This window comes from Chiloscyllium punctatum, chromosome 12 (genome assembly GCF_047496795.1).
Source record: "Chiloscyllium punctatum isolate Juve2018m chromosome 12, sChiPun1.3, whole genome shotgun sequence".
Taxonomy (NCBI): Eukaryota; Metazoa; Chordata; class Chondrichthyes; order Orectolobiformes; family Hemiscylliidae; genus Chiloscyllium; species Chiloscyllium punctatum.
The window spans coordinates 7,057,081-7,076,440 of NC_092750.1; the positions used below are offsets into that span (position 1 = coordinate 7,057,081).

Below are 19,360 nucleotides of genomic sequence, written 5' to 3' on the forward strand. Positions count from 1 at the left end.
CAAACCAAACAATAGTAATCAGCATTTCAATCCCTTGAAGCCATCCTGTGACAAATAAACATTTTTATGGTCTTTCACCGTAATTTTATCATGATCAGTGAACTGACTTTATTTGGGTTTTGATTTAAATAATTGCTGCTTACATGAGCCACGTACATGTGAATTTTAAGAGTCAAAACAATTGTTAATGGCAGAAGCTAAATGACTGTTTCTCAGACATTGCCAAGATAAGGATGTTGTCAGGGTAGGAGAATTTGACCTGTAGGGAGAGGCTGAATAGGTCAGGGCTATTTTCCCTGGAGTGTCAAAGGCTGAGGGGTGACCTTATAGAAGTTAATAAAGTCATGAAGGGCATGGACAGAGTGAATAGCCAAGATCTTTTCCCCAAGGTAGGGGAATCCAAAGCTAGTGAGCATAGGTTTAAGGAGAGAGGGGAAATGATTTAAAAGGGTCCTAAAGGGCAATGGCTTCACATGGTGGTGGTGCGTGTATAGAATGAGCTGCCAAAGGAAGCAGTGCAGGCTGGTACAATTACAACATTTAAAATGTCTGGATGGGTGTTTAAATACAAAAGTTTAAGGGGATATGGACCAAATGCTGGCAAATGGCATTACTTTAGTATAGTTGGTCAGCATGGACAAGTTGGACCGAAGGGTCTGTTTCCAAGTCTATAGCTCTGTGACTCAGCTTTTGAGAAGCTCATCAGGTCCATCTTCTCCTACCACCACGCCAAAAGTATCTATTCATTGCACACACACACCCCACCTAGTGTTTATCTTGTTGTCCCTTAGACACATGCATGCTTGTCACCTCGCCTACTCGTTGTGGGCCACTTGTCGTGAGTCTGCATTGTCAGCAGCACCTTTAATAAAATTAAACAAAAATAGAAAATACTGGAAACACTCAGCAGGCTCAGCATAAAAGAAAAAGATAACATTTCATGTTAATAACCTTTGGCTCAATAGATTGTTTGATGTTAAACAAAGGGTGAAAGCAACAGGTTATTTGGATAACATGAGATGAAATGCAATGGGAAGAGGCTTATTTAAATTCTAAACAAACACTGTTTGCTTCTGAATTGTAAATTCAACACCATTCTCTTCATTTTAAAAGCAAATAGTGGCACAGGATAACATCATACCAGCTGTGCAAGCTACCCGGTAGACTAAATTACAAGAGACACTGTATGCAGTAAAAGTCTGAATTTTCCAAAGACCCACATCTACATACTTCCTCCATGTTGATTTCAAATGGCCCTGCAGATTGACACTCAGGACAAGAGCCTGGCTTCACTTCCTGGTTCTGGGATTGGAAGAATGGACCCAGGATGAAGTTGCACTTGTTACAGTTGTACTTGATCATGCTAAGCTGCGGCAGGACTCCTGTAGAACTGGTAACCACGCCACTTGTCCTGATCAGCTGATTCAAATGAAGCTGCCTGTAATAAAAAGAATGAAGTACATCTCTGAACAAGTTGCTTTAAAAAAAAAGGTTACATTAAAAAAAAATCAAGTTAGGGGCTCATGTAGGGCAGTGGTAATGCACCTACTTTGGAGTCAAGGGGCCTGCATTCAAGTACCTCCTCCTCCAGTAATAACATTTTTGAACATTAGGTTTGTGTTCATTAGAAAAATATCTAAGAAGAATTAAATGGGACTTTGAAAGTAGTAGGACATTTCGGCAAGGCTGTTCCAAAACAAAAATACTAAATGACTGAGCACAATAGATTTATGCCAAACTTTCAAATAATTGGTTAGTCCTCAGTTGGAGTGCCTAACAGAAACAACATAACCTAGGATTGCTAACGAGAAGGTTAAGCAAAGAGATACTGACATAGGTTTTCAAGGTTATGAAGACATTTAACAGTGTAGTTAGTGAGACACTGTTTCCACTGGCAGACAAGTCACATATTTAAGGTAACTGGCTAAAGAACCAAGTCATGATTAGATAGTTTTAATTCAAATTACAATCTGGAATGCACTGCTTAAAGATTGTGGACATAAATTTAGTGGTAACTTTTAAAATAAAAATGGAGCGGAGTTGTTGTCCTTTGAGGAAAGAGTTAAACTCTCTGAAGTTCAGAAGAATGATATGTTATCTTACTGAAACTCCAAGATTCTGGAATGGCTTGGCAGAGAAGATATGAAGAGGATACTTTCCTGATTTGGAGGGTCTAGAACTAGGTGTCATAGTTTTAGGCCAATGGGATGACCACTTTTGATTGAGATGAGGAGACTCTTCAGATAGCATCACAGTCATATAGCACGGAAACAGCCCCTCCAGTCCTACCAGTCCATGCCGACCATAATCCCAACTAATCTACTCCTGCCTGTGCTCGGCCCAGATCCCTCAAAATATTTCTTATTCACGTACTTATCTAAATGCCCTGACGGGCAGCATGGTGGCTCAGTGGTGAGCACTGCTACCTCACAGAGCCAGGGACCCAGGTTCAATTCCAACCTCAGGAGACTGCCTGTGTGGAGTTTGCACATTCTCCCCATGTCTGCGTGGGTTTCCTCCCACAGCCCAAAGATGTGCAGTTCAGGTGTACTGGCCATGCTAAATTGTCCATAGTGTTAGGTCCATTAGTCAGAGGGAAATCGGTCAGGGTGGGTTACTCTTCGGAGGGTCAGTGTGGACTGGTTGGGCCGAAGGGCCTGCTTACGCACTGTAGGGGATCTAATCTCATCTAACCTTGTAACTACACCCGTAGCCACCACTTCCTCTGAAAGTTCATTCCACCAACGAAACAATGTAAAATAAATTGCCCCCATGTTCTTTTTAAATCTTTTCCTCGCACCTTAAAAAAATTTGCCCCCAATCTTGAAAAACCCCCACCCCAGGGAAAAGACACCTACCATTCACCTTATCTAAACACCTCATGATAATATAAACCTCTGTACAGTCACATCCCAACCTCCTAGGCTGCAGTCAAAAACATCCCAGTCTACCCAGATGTTTAATTATTTCCAGAATTCTCCAATCCAAGGAGCTGCGGTTGCTGAATCATTAAATACATTTAAGGCAGAAATTGATAAGACTTCTGGACTCCAAGAACTGTGGAACCAGAAGGGAAGTGGAGTCACGTATCAACCACAGACTGATTATGATTAAAAGGTACAGCCAGGTTCGAAGTGTCAATGGACCACCACACCTTTTTGTTGCAGGGCTTTGGGGAAAGAACTGCATAGAGGGATTAACTTGATAGCTCAATCAGAAATATTTTCTGGAGCCAGCATCCCTTCAAATCTAGAACCACCTTCAATCTAGACGAGACCAATGCAGCAGGTGACTATCACTCCTTCCGTTGAACCTGCTCGACCATTCAACTAAATCATAGCTTATATTTACCTCAACATTACTTTCCCTACACCTGCCCCATAATCCTCGATATCATTAGTATCCAGAAACTACTGATTGTGTTCTTAAACAGACTTGAAGATTAAGCTTCCATAGGGTAAAGAATGCCAAAGATTCACAATTACAAGTGAAGAACTTCCTTTTTATCTCTTTTTAAACAATCTACTCCATATTCTGAAAGAGTATTCTGCTGGTGCTAAACTCATCAACTAGGGGAAACATCCTATTTTCACCAGGGGTCATGGACGTCCCTCTGTTAGCTATCAAGGAACTGTGACAACACATTAACTGAAATAAGTTGTGGACCTAGTCAAGCATGGAGTGAGGTGGTGGGAAAAAAGAATTGACTGGCAGGAGATGAAAGAAATATCAAACTGATGCTGAACGATGTTGTGATAAAAAAAATCATTTTTTCTTACTTAAAACTGAAAATACACGAATTCTAAACCAAATGATGAAAGTACACATCCTTGATTGAAACAACTGCATCTTAAGTCTTGTAACGAACCCAAATGGAATCAGATAAATAAATAAAGTTCCTTAGAATATGAGAAATTTGAGTCGAAGTTTTACATGAATATATAAAAAAAATCAAAATATGCACGTAAAAGACTACAACTCCTGCTCTTCTGACTCCCCACTTATTGAAAGTGGAGGTCAACACCAAAAATACAGCACATAATAAATCTGATGGGGTGAGGTTTAACTTTGACATGCAGCAACGTTATATTTGACCTCGAGGAGCTTGACATTGACAGTCATACTGAAACTTTTGTTTTTGGAACAATACAGCATGTGGGGAGACCACTTGACTCATCATTTGTGTACCTGCTTTTAGAAAAAGCCGCAAAATTCAGTATCTACTGTTGCATCAATCCAGGGAACTGTGGTTGCTGAGTCATTAAATATTTAAACAACGTAATAAAAAACAAATTCAAAACATGAAATAAACAAGATCTTTAAAGAACAATAGTGCAAATTTACTGCAAAGCAATACCTGAGTGATCGGAGCTCCTCAACAAGAGGCAGGCTGGAAATTCTGATGTGAATCTCCTTCGCAATCCGGTCATACTTTGGGTACATGGAGAGGACCACCTCTTTGGCTGCTTCGTCAAATATCTTCAACATTTCTGCTGGGGCCTCAGGCAGAAAGTAGGCCAACACATGCTCTCTAGCAGCCAAGTCTTCATAATTAACCACCAGACTCTCTCTGTTCTCTGCAAGTACACAGCCATATTATGACTAGAATCAAAGAATCTCTATAGTGCAGAAAGAGGCCATTTAGCATACAGAATCTGCAATGATCTTCAGTAAAGCATCCCAGCCCTCCTCCATCCCTGGAATACCGCATGGGATTTTTACCAATCACATCCCTGGACTGTGGGAAGAAGCCCATGCAGATGGAGAGTGTGCAAACTCACACAATCACCCAAGGCTGGAACCAAACCCAGGTCCCTGTGATGTAGTAGTGTTAAAGATAGCATAAGCTGAAGATCTGTCAAGCATTGGGATTGTCATTTCAGAACGCCATTATATAGTCTGCTCCAAAGCTTGACATTTTGTTAACATTGAGAACTTGGTTCTATAATGCACAACTTTAAGTGTGAGTTGTGTTTCTACATTGTGTATTTCATGAAGGGTGCAAATTGCGATAAATTAAATCTACTTAAGTAGAGTCTCTATTCCATGTGTGATTCTTAGATACATGTCCAAGTGGACCAAAACCTGATAATATCCAGGTTTGGGCTGACAAGTGGTAAGTAACATTCATGCCAGACAAGTGTCAGGCAATGACAATCATTAGCAAGAGAGAATCTAATCATGCCCCATTGACATCCAATCAATTATCCATTCAGAATTTGCAGTTAGGGGAAGATAGTTACATAATACAAACAGCATACGTTCCCCCCTATGTGGACAGTTAATTCTATTGTTCAATTTCGGCTTCACGAGCAGTGCTCCAGATGCTTCAAAGCTTTGACAGATTTGATCTAGACTGGTTCATGTAAATGCTAATGTTCCCGTCCCACCAATGCTTCTACTAACCTTTGCACATGTCACTAATTTTCTCCTTAAAAACATTGTGCCCATGCTCATTGACATGGGTCCTCAGAAAATTCTTGAAACGGTGGTAGATTTCCAGCCTGGGCGCTGCCATGGAGACCCATTCCCTGACAGAGTGACCTTTCATGTCTTCCAGATTCTCAATACTTTCAATCATCTGCACCAGAAGGAATAGCAGCGGAAAGGAAAAGTGAAAAATATTAAGAAATTGGCTACATATGTACAATAAGAGCAAAATATTGCTGATGCTGGAAATCTGAAATAAAGGCAGAATGCTGGAAAAACTCAGCTGATCTCACAGCAAGTGTAGAGAGAACGCATCTAACAGAACAGCGTAAGAACACTCTGAACTACCGTGTGTGGCAAACATGATGCCAATCTAAACTAATCCCATTTGCCTGCACATGGTCTGTATCCACTATTCCCTGCCTTTACACGTGTCCATCCAATGCCATCCTAAACTTTGCTATTGTATCTGCTTCCATCATTTTCTCTGGCTGCACATTTCAAACACCTATCACTGTTTGCATAAAAGCATGTGTCATACATCCTCCTTAAAATAGTCCCCCCACTTCTTAAAACTATGCACCAGTCAAGATCAGAAACTGCCACATGCCCACGGCAACTATATAACTGGTAGCTCCAAAGGACAATCAATTTCCCTTCCTGCAGTGTGTTCATACACCAGTGCACTACAGCATTGTAGAGATGGCACAAAATCAAGCACAGAGTTATAAGAAAGCAATAAACTTAACACAAACTTGCTAGATTCCCTGGTGCTGAGACTTGCAAATCAATTTCTGCTTTCTGCTGTGGAGTCTGCGAAACATCAGTGACTCATACTACACTGGATTTTAACAATACATTCTTAGTCGATTAATCTTACTTGCTTTAGCAGGATTAAGTAATTCATCAAAATACTCAGTTGCTTGGGTCATAGTTTAAAACTAAATCGGCTTTTCTTTTTCCTGTCCTCGGAGATTACACAGTGGATAAAGGTGTGCAGGTAATATGATGAAAGAAACACCAAATCAGAAGGATTTCCTACTTTCCTACTTTGTCATTTTCCTAGAATACAACAGCATCAAACTCACCTCCTCCTCATCCTCGGCTGCCCCGTCTGCTGCTCGCTCTGCAAGCCGGCGCTTTCTTGCTGGCCGTTCTTCATCCTCATCATCACTCTCTGAAACAAGAAAGGTATATCTACTATATGTTTACCCAGGCCATATCTCCCTTTCAGGTGCAATTTTTGACAGATCTCTGTGCTTGAAAATTTATTGGAGCTCTCCAGAACCACATCTACTCTAAATCAAATCAGGATCTTCCATGCGGCAATGATTTTACCACTGCTGGTTAAATCTAAAGAAATTAAACATTGAAAGTAACCTGATACTCTAGTGCAGTATTCCACCATCAGTAGTGTCATCTCTCAGATAGATGTTAATCTGAGGTCCTTTCTGCCCTCTCAATCAATAGCAGTGTGCAAAAAAGAATGGAGTAGTTCTGCTCATTTTGTGGTTATTCTCATACTGCTGTTTATAGGAACGTGCTGTGCACAAATTGTTTTTCACATTTCCCTACATTGTAGCAGCAACTACATGTTGAAAATATCTCAGCGGCTGTGAAGTGCTTTGAGGCATGCCAAGATTCCGAAAGAGATTAAGTAAATACAAATTCTCACTTTCATAAACCTATTACACATTAACAGCGCCATTGTTATACCAGAAAATTCCAAACCAGAAGTGCTGGTTCTGCAACAACTCAAGCTTGCATATCAAGAACTTCCCATTTTGCCAACCAGCAGAGGGGTAAGGCTACCCGCCGCAGAATCGACCAATGATGTTCCTCATGATTTTGCCATCATCACTGCCCCTTAAATATCTTAGGCAGTAAACTTTAGTTGACAAAATTATGTTGTTATGTGGCATTTTGTTAAGTGCATTTTGAAAGGAAACATACACTGCATCAACAGCATTACCCTCAACAACCCCGTTACTTTGTCAAAACACTCAGATACATCAGTTAAATATATAAACCTATCAAGTGTGCTGGCTTTCTTTAATTAATTCACATTAGCGAAAATGACTTAATTCTGTTCAACATTATTGTTCTGAGATGGTTTTCCCCTCCGTTGGATCTGGTGAGTGATGAGCAGTTTCTGAAAGCTGCAAAGTGCCATTAAATGCCATTTTCTGGATGGTAAGCACAGCCTAATGGACTACTTCTAGGCCTAAGTATGTAAAAATAACATTACTGCAAGGGTGTTTTCTTTTTGGGGAAAGAAGTCCAGTCATTTCATCAACTGCACGAAATCCTCTAGAGTGAAAAATACAGGAACAAAAATATGAGAACAAGTAGATAAACTTGAAGAATTAACCAGTTGCCGTCAATCTAGCCTAACAGTTATTTTATGCACAATTCAGAGGACTGGCACTCACCATATAGGAGATCTATTCTCATACGGCCTTGGCGTAAACCCTCAGCATGGTCTCTCCTTCGCATTTCCCTCTCAGCTTCTGCTCGTTGGCTGGCAGTCATCTCCTCCAGGTCCTCCTCATCATCTATACCTTCCCGTTCATAGACATCTAGTTCCGGAATGGCAAGGTAGTCTCTGAAAATGGAAATATACAGTATAGTATCCAGTTATCAATATGAGGAAATAAAACACGCAAAAGGGGACATCACTTATAAAGGTAGGCAGTTTTTGAAGGCAGAAGAGAAAGAGAAAAATGAATTCAACATGGGCTTTTCACTTCTGCAATCTGGTTTCAAAGACAAGTTAAAAATCTGGACAAAATTGATTAAAAACATGCTTCAACAACACTGGCTGCACATAAAATGATGTGTAACATTAGCCAGATTAAATACAAGACCTTTGCTCAAAACTGACTGCAGCAAAGTGGGAGATACATGTGGGCCTTTGAGAAATCCACAATGGTACAAATAAGCAATGATCCCCCAAGTTTTAAGACCTAACACCATGTTATAACCCCATTTTAGGTGAAGTTTCCAATTCTCCAACACTGATAATTTCTTAACCAGATTCAAATTAGACAGATTTTGTATGTCCACTGTCCTTTAAACGACAGACTTAAAAAGAAACCTTCACTGTATGCTATTGAGAGACTACTATTCAGCTGCCAACAACATATGGAGTGCTTAGTCATAGTTGTTGATGCATGACAACAAATAACAATTTTCCACAATTACACTGAGGCATGAAACACAAATTTGTTCTCTTTCTCATCAAATCAATTGACAGCCACGGATGAACAAAGTTGCTTCACATTTCCAAATCCACAATCAGAGCAGGGTTCAAGTGATGTAGTCATTTTGAAGCTACAACTCTTTCCTACAAATGTTTCCTGGTGGACACTTATAATTGCTGGCAATCCATCTTCTAGAAATATAGAACAAAAGCCAGGTGGAAGAGTATTTGTCATGCTGCGATCATTACTGACCGTTCCAGATCATCTCCCATCAGATCCTCTCCATCCTCTTCCTCCTCCGCCAGCACATCAGTACCCAGCAATCCTTCTGACTCATCTTCAAAAGGGGGGAGGTCTCTTCCTGGGCTGGACGTTAAAGCATCTCCACGTCGAGGGGTTCGATTGGGGCTAGTTGCTATGGTGAATGACTCAGAAGAATCCTAAATTGGAGGTGGTAAGGGAGGAAAAAGAGGAGACAAAATAGGAAAATCATAAAACTCAGCACTTAATTTTCTAATAACTTATCCACTAGGCTATGTAAAATATCTCAGTTGGAGAGGCAGTTAGAGGCAATGAGGAATTTACAAGGGGATGTAATGGATGGCAGTTATAGAAAGAGGGGAAAGTCTCAGGTACAGTCACATAGATGGGTTAACTCCAAGAAATGTAAGAGAGGTAGGCAGGTATCTTCTGTGGCTATCCCCATTTCAAACAAGTATGCTGTTTTGGAAAACAGAGAGGGTGATAGACACTTAGGGGTATGTAGCACGAACAGCAAAGTTTCTGGTATTGAGACTGGCTCTAATGTGATAAAAGGTACGTTGGGTTCCAAGCAATCGATTGTGTTAGGAGACTCTCTAGTTCGAGGTACAGACAGACGTTGGAGGCCAGCAGCAAAAAACCAGAATGGTGTGTTGCTTCCCTGGTGCCAGGATCAAGGATGTCTCAGTGAGGATGCATAATGTTCTCAAGGGAGAGATGGACCAGCAGGAGGTCATTGTACATATTGGAACCAACAACATAGTAATATCAGGATTATTCCCGGTGCTAGGACTAGTGAGGGCAGGAATAGGAGGATAGAACAGATGAATGTATGGCTGAGGAGCTGGTGTACGGCAGAAGGATTCACATTTTTGGATCATTGGAATCTCTTTTCGGATAGAAGTGACATGCACAAGGACAGATTTCACCTAAATTGGAAGGGGACTAATATACTTGCAGGGAAATTTGCTAGAGCTGCTCGGGAGGATTTAAAACAATTTGAGACTAGTACAGTTGAGAACAAAGGCGAGTCAAACAAACAGTCAGGGACAAAGCAGAGAACAAGGTCGGACTGATAAATTAAACTGCACTTATTTCAATGCAAGAGGCCTAACAGGGAAGGCTGATGAACTCAGGGCATGGTTAGGAACATGGGACTGGGATAGCATAGCAATTACAGAAACATGGCTCAGGGATGAACAGGACTGGCAGCTTAATGTTCCAGGATACAAATGCTACAGGAAGGACAGTAAGGGAGACAAGAGAGAAGGGGGAATGGCGTTTTTGATAAGGGATAGCATTACAGCTGTACTTAGGGAGGATATTCCCAGAAATACATCCAGGAAAGTTATCTGGGTGGAACTGAGAAATAAGAAAGGGATGATCACCTTATTGGGATTGTATTATAGACCCAATAGTCAGAGGGAAATTGAGAAACAAATTTGGAAGGAAATCTAAGTTATCTGCAATAATAATAGGATGGTTATGGTAGGGGATTTTAACTTTCCAAACATAGACTGGGATGCCATTGTATTAAAGGTTTAGATGGAGAGGAATGTATTAAGTGGGTACAAGAAAATTTTCTGATCCAGTATATGGATGTACCTACTCTTGGGAAATAAGGCAGGACAGGTGACTGAGGTGTCAGATGGGGAGCACTTTGGGGCCAGAGAAGATAATTCTGTTAAAGTTTTAAAATAGTGATGGAAAAGGATAGACCAGATCTAAAAGGTGAAGCTCTGAATTGGAGGAAGGGCAATTTTGACAAGAACTTTCAAAAACTGATTGGGATCAGATGTTCCCAGGTGAAGGGATGGCTGGAAAATGGGAAGCTTTCAGAAATGAGACAATGAGAGTGCAGAGAAAGTATATTCCATTTAGGATGAAAGGAAAGGCTGGTAGGAATAGGGAATGCTGGATTACTAAAGAAGTTGAGGGTTTGGTTAAGAGAAAGAAGGAAGCATATAGACAGGAATAGACCAAATGAATCCTTAGAAGAGTATAAAGACAGTAGGACAGTACTGAAGAGGGAAATCAGGAGGGCAAAAAGGGGACATGAGATAGCTTTGGCAAATAGAGTTAAGGAGAATTCAAAGGGATTTTACAAATACATTAAGGACAAAAGGGTAACTAAGGAGAGAATATGGCCCCACAAAGATCAGCAAGGCGGCCTTTGTGTGGAGCCACAAGAGATGGGGCAGATACTAAACGAACATTTTGCATCAGTATTTACTGTGGAAAAGGACATGGAAGACATACAATGACGGGATATAGATGGTGACATATCAAAAAATATCCATATTACAGAGGAGGAAGTGCTGGATGTCTTGAAATACATAGAAGTGGATAAATCCCCAGGACCTAATCAGGTGTGCCCTAAAACTCTGTGGGATGCTAGGGAAGTGATTGCTGGGTCTCTTACTGAGATATTTGGATCATCGATAGTCACAGGTGGAGGTGCCGGAGGACGGGAGGTTGGGTAACATGGTGCCACTGTTTAAGAAAGGTGGTAAGGACAAGCCAGGGAACTACAGACCAGTGAGCCTGACTTCGGTGGTGGGGAAGTTGTTGGAGGGAATCCTGAGGGACAGGATGTACATGTATTTGGAAAGGCAAGGACTGATTAGGGATAGTCAACATGGCTTTGTGCATGGGAAATCATGTCTCACAAACTTGATTGAGTTTTTTGAAGAAGTAACAAAGAGGATTGATGAGGGTAGAGCGGTAGATGTGACCTATATAGACTTCAGTGAGGCATTCGACAAGGTTTCATGGGAGACTGGTGAGCAAGGTTAGATCTCATGGAAAAAGAAGGGCTTATGCCCGAAATGTCAATTCTCTTGCTCTTTGGATGCTGCCTGACCTGCTGCGCTTTTCCAGCAACACATTTTTCAGCCTAGATCTAATGGAATACAGGGAGAACTCGCCATTTGGATACAGAACTGGCTCTAAGCTAGAACACAGACGGTTGTGGTCGAGAGTTGTTTTTCAGACTGGAGGCCTGTGACCAGTGGAGTGCCACAAGGATCGGTGCCGGGTCCACTACTTTTCATTATTTCTATAAATGATTTTGATGTGAGCATAAGAGGTATGGTTAGTAAGTTTGCTGATGACGCCAAAACTGGAGGTGTAGTGGACAGCGAAGAAGGTCACCTTAGATTACAACAGGATCTTGATCAGATGAGCCAATGGGCTGAGAAACGGCAAATGGAGTTTGATCTAGATAAATGTGAGGTGCTGCATTTTAGAAACCAAATCTTAGCAGGACTTATTCACTTAATGGCAAGGTCCTGGGGGGTGTTGCTGGACAAAAATACCTTGGAGTGCAGGTTCATAGCTCCTTGAAAGTGGAGTTGCAGGTGGATAGGATAGTGAAGAAGGCGTTTGTTATGCTTTCCTTTATTGGTCAGAGTATTCAGTACAGGGGTTGGGAGGTCATGTTGTGGCTGTACAGGACATTGGTCAGGCCACTTTTGGAATATTGTGCGTAATTCTGGTCTCCTTCCTATTGGAAGGATGGTGTGAAACTTGAAAGGGTTCAGAAAGGATTTACAAGGATGTTGCCAGGGTTGGAGGATTTGAGCTATAGGGAAAGGTTGAATAGACTAGGGCTGTTTTCCTTGGAGCGTCGGAGGCGGAGGGGTGACCTTATAGAACTTTAAACAATCATGAGAGGCATGGATAGGATAAATAGACAAAGTCTTTTCCCTGTGGAGGGGGAATCCAGAACTAGAGAGCATAGGTTTAGGGTGAGACGGGAAAGATACAAAAGAGACCTAAGAGGAACTTTTTCACTCAGAGGGTGGTATGTGTATGGAATAAGTTGCCAGAGTAAGTGGTGGAGGCTAGTACAATTGCAACATTTAAAATGCATCTGGATGGGTATACGGATAGGAGGAGTTTGGAGGGATATGGGCCAGGGGCTGGCAGGTGAGACTAGATTGTTTATCAAGAATCGACCCCCATTTGCTTTAAAAATATTCAAGGCTACTTTAAAACAAATCCCTTTACACTAGCAATCAATGAGTGGCAACAAACTATTGCAGCCACCAATGATTAGAACCCAAAGACCAATGTGACACTGAGGTAGCAAAATATGCAAACATACATCATCCGAGTACTAAAAGAAGTAATCCAAAAGAAAATATTAGGAAAAGGTGATCAGGAACATGATAGGTTGATGTAGATTTTGAGGAATATCCAAAAGAAAGAGATGGCTTAAATTGGAAATTCCAAACCTTTAGGGTCAGGGAAGTGAAATCACAGGTGGGGATAGAAAAAACAGAGCTGGAAATGGAACAGCACAAAGTTCCTAGGAGGACTCGACAAAGGAGCGCAGCAGAGGAGGGATATGAATTCAAGAATGACAATTTTAAATTTGAGGTTCTGCTAGACTCGGAACAAAAACACAGGCAAAAGGTGAATGGGGATGAATGTGAGTGGACATACCAGAAGAAAGCCCGGCACTATTACTATCTGGGGAGGACACCTTCAAGAGCTTATCCAGTGAGGCCATAAGACAGAACTCAAGAATAAGAAGGGTGCAATCACATTGATAGGATTGTACCAGAGGTGTCTCAAAGTGAGCAGGTGATTAAGGAATAGACAAGTTTCCAGATTGTTAATAAAAAATGTGAAAACAAGAGGTTTGTTGTCATGGTTGATTTTTAACTTTCCCTATATTGACTAGGATTCATTTTGTGCCAGGGGCTTGTTATGGGAGAATTTATTAGCTGTGTCCAGGTTTTCCGAAACAATATGTAAATAATCTAACTAGGGAAGGGTCATACGAGACTTGGGATTGGGGAATAAGCATGACCAGGGTGTCCAAGTTTCATGGGGAAAGCATAACTTTGTAAATTTTATGAAGAAGAGTAGTACTTGAGTGAAAGTACATTAGGGAAGCCTAGCTACCACAATACTCGGTGGGACATGGGAATGTAGATGGTGGGCAGCTCTTTGAGGGTAAATCTGCATCTGGTATGTGTGTATCTTTTAAGAGCCAATTGCTTAGAGCTCAGGACCAGCATGTTCCTGTGAAAATAAACGACAAGGATGGCAAGATTTGGGAACCTTGGATGACAAGAGAGATTGAAAGCTCAGTCAAAGACAAAAAAAAAGGCATATGTAAGGTTTAAGAAACTGAAGACAGACATAGCCCAAGAAAAATATAGAGACAGCAGAAAGTAAATCAAAGAAGGAATTAGGAGGGCTAAAAGGTGCCTCTGGCATACAGGATGAAGGAAAATCTCAAGATGTTTTATACACATATATCAGGAACAAGGGGGTAGTTAGGGAAAGGGTGGGTCCACTTAACGATAAAGGGAAAATTTACATGTGGAGTCAGAAGTAGGTGAAATCCTTCATGAATTGGTACTCACAAAGAACACGAACATTGTGAATGTTGAGTTTCGAGAGGGATATGTTGATATGCTGGGGCAAATCAATATTAAAAGGGAATTGGTGTTGGGTGCTTTAAAAAACATTTAAGGTCGACAAGTCCTCAGGACCTGACTGAATCTATCCCAAAATGCTTAGGAAGACAGGTAAAGAAATTACTCGAGTCTTGTACAAAATCTCTATCCTCTATAGTCACAGGAGAGTTCCCAGAGGACTGGAGAACAGCCAGTATTTGTCCTTTGTTTAACAAGGGCAACAGGGATAATCTGGAAAATTACAGACTAGTCAACCTTATGTCAGTGATAGGGAAATCATGGGAGAAAATTCTTAGGGATAGGATTTACTCAAATTTGGAAAAATATGGATTGACGAGCAATAGGCAACAGGATTTGAGCAGTGAAGTTTGTGTCTTAAAAACTTGATTGACTTTGTTGAGGAATGGATGAAGTTGATTGATGACAGCATGTAATAGATAGTGTCTACGTTAGCAAGGTCCTTGACAAAGACCTTCATGTTAAGTTGACAAAATGTGTAGTCAAACACGATCCATGGTGAACTGATAAGACAGATACAGTAAACATAGAAGGAAGAGGCCATTCAGAACACCGAGTCTGTACTGACACTCGAAGAATGTCTCACACAGAGCCTTATCTCCACACTTACCACGACTAATCCACCTAGCCTGCAATCTCTAGTCACTACGGACAATTAAGCATGGCTAATCCAACTAACCTGAACATCTATGGATTGAGGGGGGGAGGGGGGAGTGCCGGAGCAGTTGGCAGAATCTGCGCAGACACTAGCAGAATATGCAAACTCTACACATTAGTACCCAAAGTTTGGATCAAACCTGGGTCCCCAATGCTCTATCGTAACAGCGCTAATCACCGTACCACCCTAGTTTTTCTGACTGAAGATCCGAAAAGTGGTCAGATCCATGGAGATCAGTGCTTGGACTCATGTTTTTTGTAATACATATATATAAGGAGTATATCAGGAGTCAGATTACTACGTTTCCAGATGACAAAGATGAGTCAGTGAACTGCGGTATTGAGGAGGATTGCAAAAGGATACAGCAGATATAGACTGATTGGATACTTGGGCTGAGAAATGACAGATGGATTTATTCCTAACAAATAAGAGGGATGCAGTTTGGAAGGTCTAATATAGGAAGTATACAGTAAATGGCAGAACCCTTGGGAGCATTAACATACAGAGGGATTTAGATGTACAGGTCCAGTTCCCTCAAAGTGGCAACACTAGAGGATAGAATGGTAAAGGAAGAGTATGGCATGCCTGCGTACATTGGATGGGTATAGATGATCAAAACTGGCAAGTCATGTTGCAGCAGTATAGAACTTTCATTGGGCCACATTTTGAACTTTTGTATAGTTCTAGTCACTGCATTACAAGAAGGATGTAAAGGTTTTTGGAGAGTACAGAAGTAGTTTGCAAAGATGTTGCCTATTTTTAGGAGTATTAGCTAAGAAGAGAGATTAGACAAGCTTGATTTGTTTTCACCTGAACCTCGAAGGATGACAGGTAACCTCAAAATTATGAAAGGCATGGATAGAATTGACAGTCATTTTCCCCAGGGTAAAAACGGTCAATAATTTTAAGTCTAATGGAGATGTAAAAGGCAAGAAGTAGGAAGTGCCTGAAGAATGCTGCCAGAGGTGGTGATGGAGGCAGAACAGTAACAAAATTTAAGAGGCATCTTGACAAATATATATGAACAAGCAGGGAAGAGGGATATGGACTGTGCAGAGGCAAAAGTTTATTAAGTTTAGAACAGCATCATGCATCAGCATAACCTTGGTCAGCTGGGGAAGGGGGCTGATCCTGTGCTGTACAGTTCTCTCTGTTCTAGAAGGACTGGGCAGATGATAAGTTGTGTCTCCCCTCCCCTGACCAAGTGCTCCTACAAGTAACTGACTCGAAAAGGCATTGTTTTTCATTTAATGTCACTGGCTCAAAATCCTGGAATTCCCTCCCTAAAAGCATTGCAGGTGTACCTACAACACATGGACATGCAGCAGCTCAAGAAAGCAGCTCACCACAACTGCCTTCACAAAAAGCAACCAGGGATGGCAATAAACACTGGCCCAGCCATTGAAGCCCATAATAAGTTGCGTGAAAAAGGTTGGCTCAAAGTGAATAAATAATCTGCTTTGAGTTTGGCAGAGTTCTGGTCACACCTTATTGTGATACTGAAAATTTGACGATAAGCAAGACCACTGGAACTCAGTTAACACAGGGATGGGGGTGGAAAAATAATAAAATTAGAAATTGCTCCAAAAACTCAACAGGCCTGGCAACATCAGTGGAGAGAAAGCAAAACTAACATTTCCGATCCAGTGATCCTCCTTCAGAACTGCTTAGGGGTATTGTTTCAGCAAATCCTGGTTTTGTTTCTGAATGCCAGCACCTGCAATTCTTTTGATTTTTAAAATGACTGAATAACAACTGCTTTCCTCCAAGATGAATTATAATATTCATAGCTGGCATTTAAATTGCTTGAATGTTCTGACCTGGGCTCAGTGACAAGGTGAATAGCTGCATGCCTCACAGCACTGCAGCAACAAGGCAGAATGGGGTCTAAGTCACAACTTGAGCAAGTGGGTGACCGCAGGACCAGGCTCCCCATCTTATATAGTATCATATAGTACAGAAGCAAACCCATAGCCCATTGAGACTGTACCAACAAAAACTGCTCAACCTACACTATCCCATTTTCCAGCATTAGGCCCATAGCTTTGAATGTTATGGAATTTCAAATGCTCACCCAAGTACTTTCTCAAAGATTGAGAAATTTCCCACCTCAACTATCCTCCCTGGCAGTGCATACCACACCCATGACGATTTGGGTTCATGTCACACTACAGGTGACCCCATTGCACTATACACACACACACACTCTCCTACTGACACACACATTCACACAGACCATCTCTCATACACGCACACATACACTCTCACAGACTTATCCTACATTCACATACTCTCCCAGACACTCAAAACAACTCTGTCCCCATCCCACCCACACACACATACAAGTTTGTGGATGAATTTGTATTCGTAGAATTACATTTTATTGTGTTGAAAAACTACATGAATCCATGTGAGATTCTGTAAATCCGTTTAGATTAGAATCAGTCTGAATATTTGGGCACAGACAGCCTCACACAGGGCACCTCACACCTTTAAAGCATTATCTGGGCCAACATAGCACCTACTATTAAAAGTTCACTTGAAGATGTAACTTTTTAAAAAGGTTTTGCAGTTTACGCATGAAAGAAATGAAATCAACATGATCATTCAAAAAGATGAGAGACTTAAACAATCCATGTCTTTTTTAACATATAATTTCAGGTACATCACACCGTAAACTTTTGCTATACATTCTGTGTCTGATACTCCACAACCACCCGATGAAGGAGCAGCGCTCCAAAAGCTAGTGCTTTCAATTAAACCTATTGGATTATAACCTGGTGTTGTGTGATTTTTAACTTTGTACACTCTTGTATTTGAAGTCTTGACGAATAAAGTGTCCCATGTGCTTTCTGAACTACCCGACTAACCGGCCCTGCTACCTTCGGGTATTTGTGGTCCTTGCCTGGTCTGGCCTACATGTAACTCCAGACCCCCAGCAATTGGGCGGACTCTTAACGGCCCTCTGGGCAATAAATGTTAGCCTGGCCAGTGACTGACACCCCATCGTGTACATGAACTGAAAACAAAATAACCTCTCAGGATCCCTGAGCCTCCTAATGTCCTGCCATTTATCACCATCGGGTCGGGACGTGAGGAACAACCGCAGACCCTCACCACCCCCCTTTTCCAGTCAGGAATTTATCCGCCGTGTTCCTGTCTGTAACCCCATCCTCACAGAACCATTCTCCCCTCTGGAAACACCCTCCCCCTCTCCTTCACTCCATCCTTCTTCTTCTTCTTTTACACTCTCACTCTCTCTCTCCTTCACTCCATCCTGCTCTTTCTCTCTCCCCCTCTTTCATTGTCTTTTTCTCTCAATCACTCACCGCCATTGTGTCCTCTCTCCGGCTCCTCACCGACAAACGGACTAAACCCCTTTCGCGCCAAAACCGTCCACCTGATCCCGATTCGCGCCAAAACAGTCGTGCGTGACGTCACAGCGCTCATCGCACGTCTATCGGCTCTACGTCGTCGCGTTGTGATGTCAAACGTCGCCGGCGGAACGGATCATGGAGCGATTGAAGATGGGCCGTACGTATGGTCACCTAAACATGGCGCTTCGCGGCCTGGAACCTGTAGGGGATAGCGGTTATTAATTGTTTCCCGATAAAGCGCTGCTCATTCTCCCCGTTGGAAACAGACGCTGAGTCCGCGAATGGATGGGAAGATCACATACCTCCCCTTGGTTCTGTGATTGGCTGTTAGCGATGACAGTTAGAACCCACCCCCTCTCCGATTGGTCATTGTACACGTCAATCAGCCCCACTTTAAGGGACTGTCTCCAAATGGCAGAGAAGACGAGAAGAAGTACTGGGTTTGGATAATACATTGGATGAGGGCTTCATTGTTAGGCTAATATACCAGAGACCCAAGTAATGTTTTGGGCACCTCAGTCCAGATCTTGCCATGCATGATGGTGCAACTTAGAGTCATAGAGATGTACAGCACAGAAACAGACCCTTTAGTCAACTTGTCCGCGCTGACCAGATATCCTAAATTAATCCAGTCCCATTTGCAAGCACCTGGCCCATATCCCTGTAAATCTTTCTATTTATTCAGATGCCTTTTAAATGCTGTAATTTTACTAGCTTTCACCACTTTGTCTGGCAAGGCAAAAGTGAGAACTGCAGATGCTGGAGATTAGAGTCGAGAGTGTGGTGCTGGAAAAACACAGGTCAGGCAGCATCCGAGGAGCAGGAAAATCGAAGTTTTGGACAAAACCCCATTTCCTCTGGCAGCTCATCCCATACACACGTCACCCTTTGTCTGAAAAAGTTGCTCCTTAGATTCCTTTTAAGTCTTCCCCCTCAAACCTATGCCTTCTAGTTCTGGACTCCGCCAACCCAGGGAAA

The 19,360-nt window shown here is 41.9% G+C and overlaps 2 protein-coding genes across 2 annotated transcripts in view; one reads left to right on the forward strand and one right to left on the reverse strand.

Moving 5' to 3' along the window:
• The window catches only part of mcm2 (minichromosome maintenance complex component 2), a 43,663-nt gene extending 25,181 nt beyond the window's left edge, over positions 1-18,482 (reverse strand). The window contains exons 1-7 of the mRNA XM_072581806.1: positions 18,335-18,482; positions 8,886-9,073; positions 7,863-8,035; positions 6,519-6,607; positions 5,407-5,581; positions 4,358-4,577; positions 1,231-1,438 (exon numbers count right to left, since the gene is read on the reverse strand). Coding sequence (XP_072437907.1) covers positions 1,231-1,438; positions 4,358-4,577; positions 5,407-5,581; positions 6,519-6,607; positions 7,863-8,035; positions 8,886-9,073; positions 18,335-18,340 — 1,059 coding nt within the window. The 5' untranslated portion in view covers positions 18,341-18,482. The remainder of the gene's footprint in view (positions 1-1,230; positions 1,439-4,357; positions 4,578-5,406; positions 5,582-6,518; positions 6,608-7,862; positions 8,036-8,885; positions 9,074-18,334) is intronic.
• The window catches only part of tpra1 (transmembrane protein, adipocyte asscociated 1), an 84,367-nt gene continuing 83,447 nt past the window's right edge, over positions 18,441-19,360 (forward strand). Inside the window, exon 1 of the mRNA XM_072581808.1 lies at positions 18,441-18,539. The gene's annotated coding sequence lies outside the window, so the exon portion shown is untranslated. The remainder of the gene's footprint in view (positions 18,540-19,360) is intronic.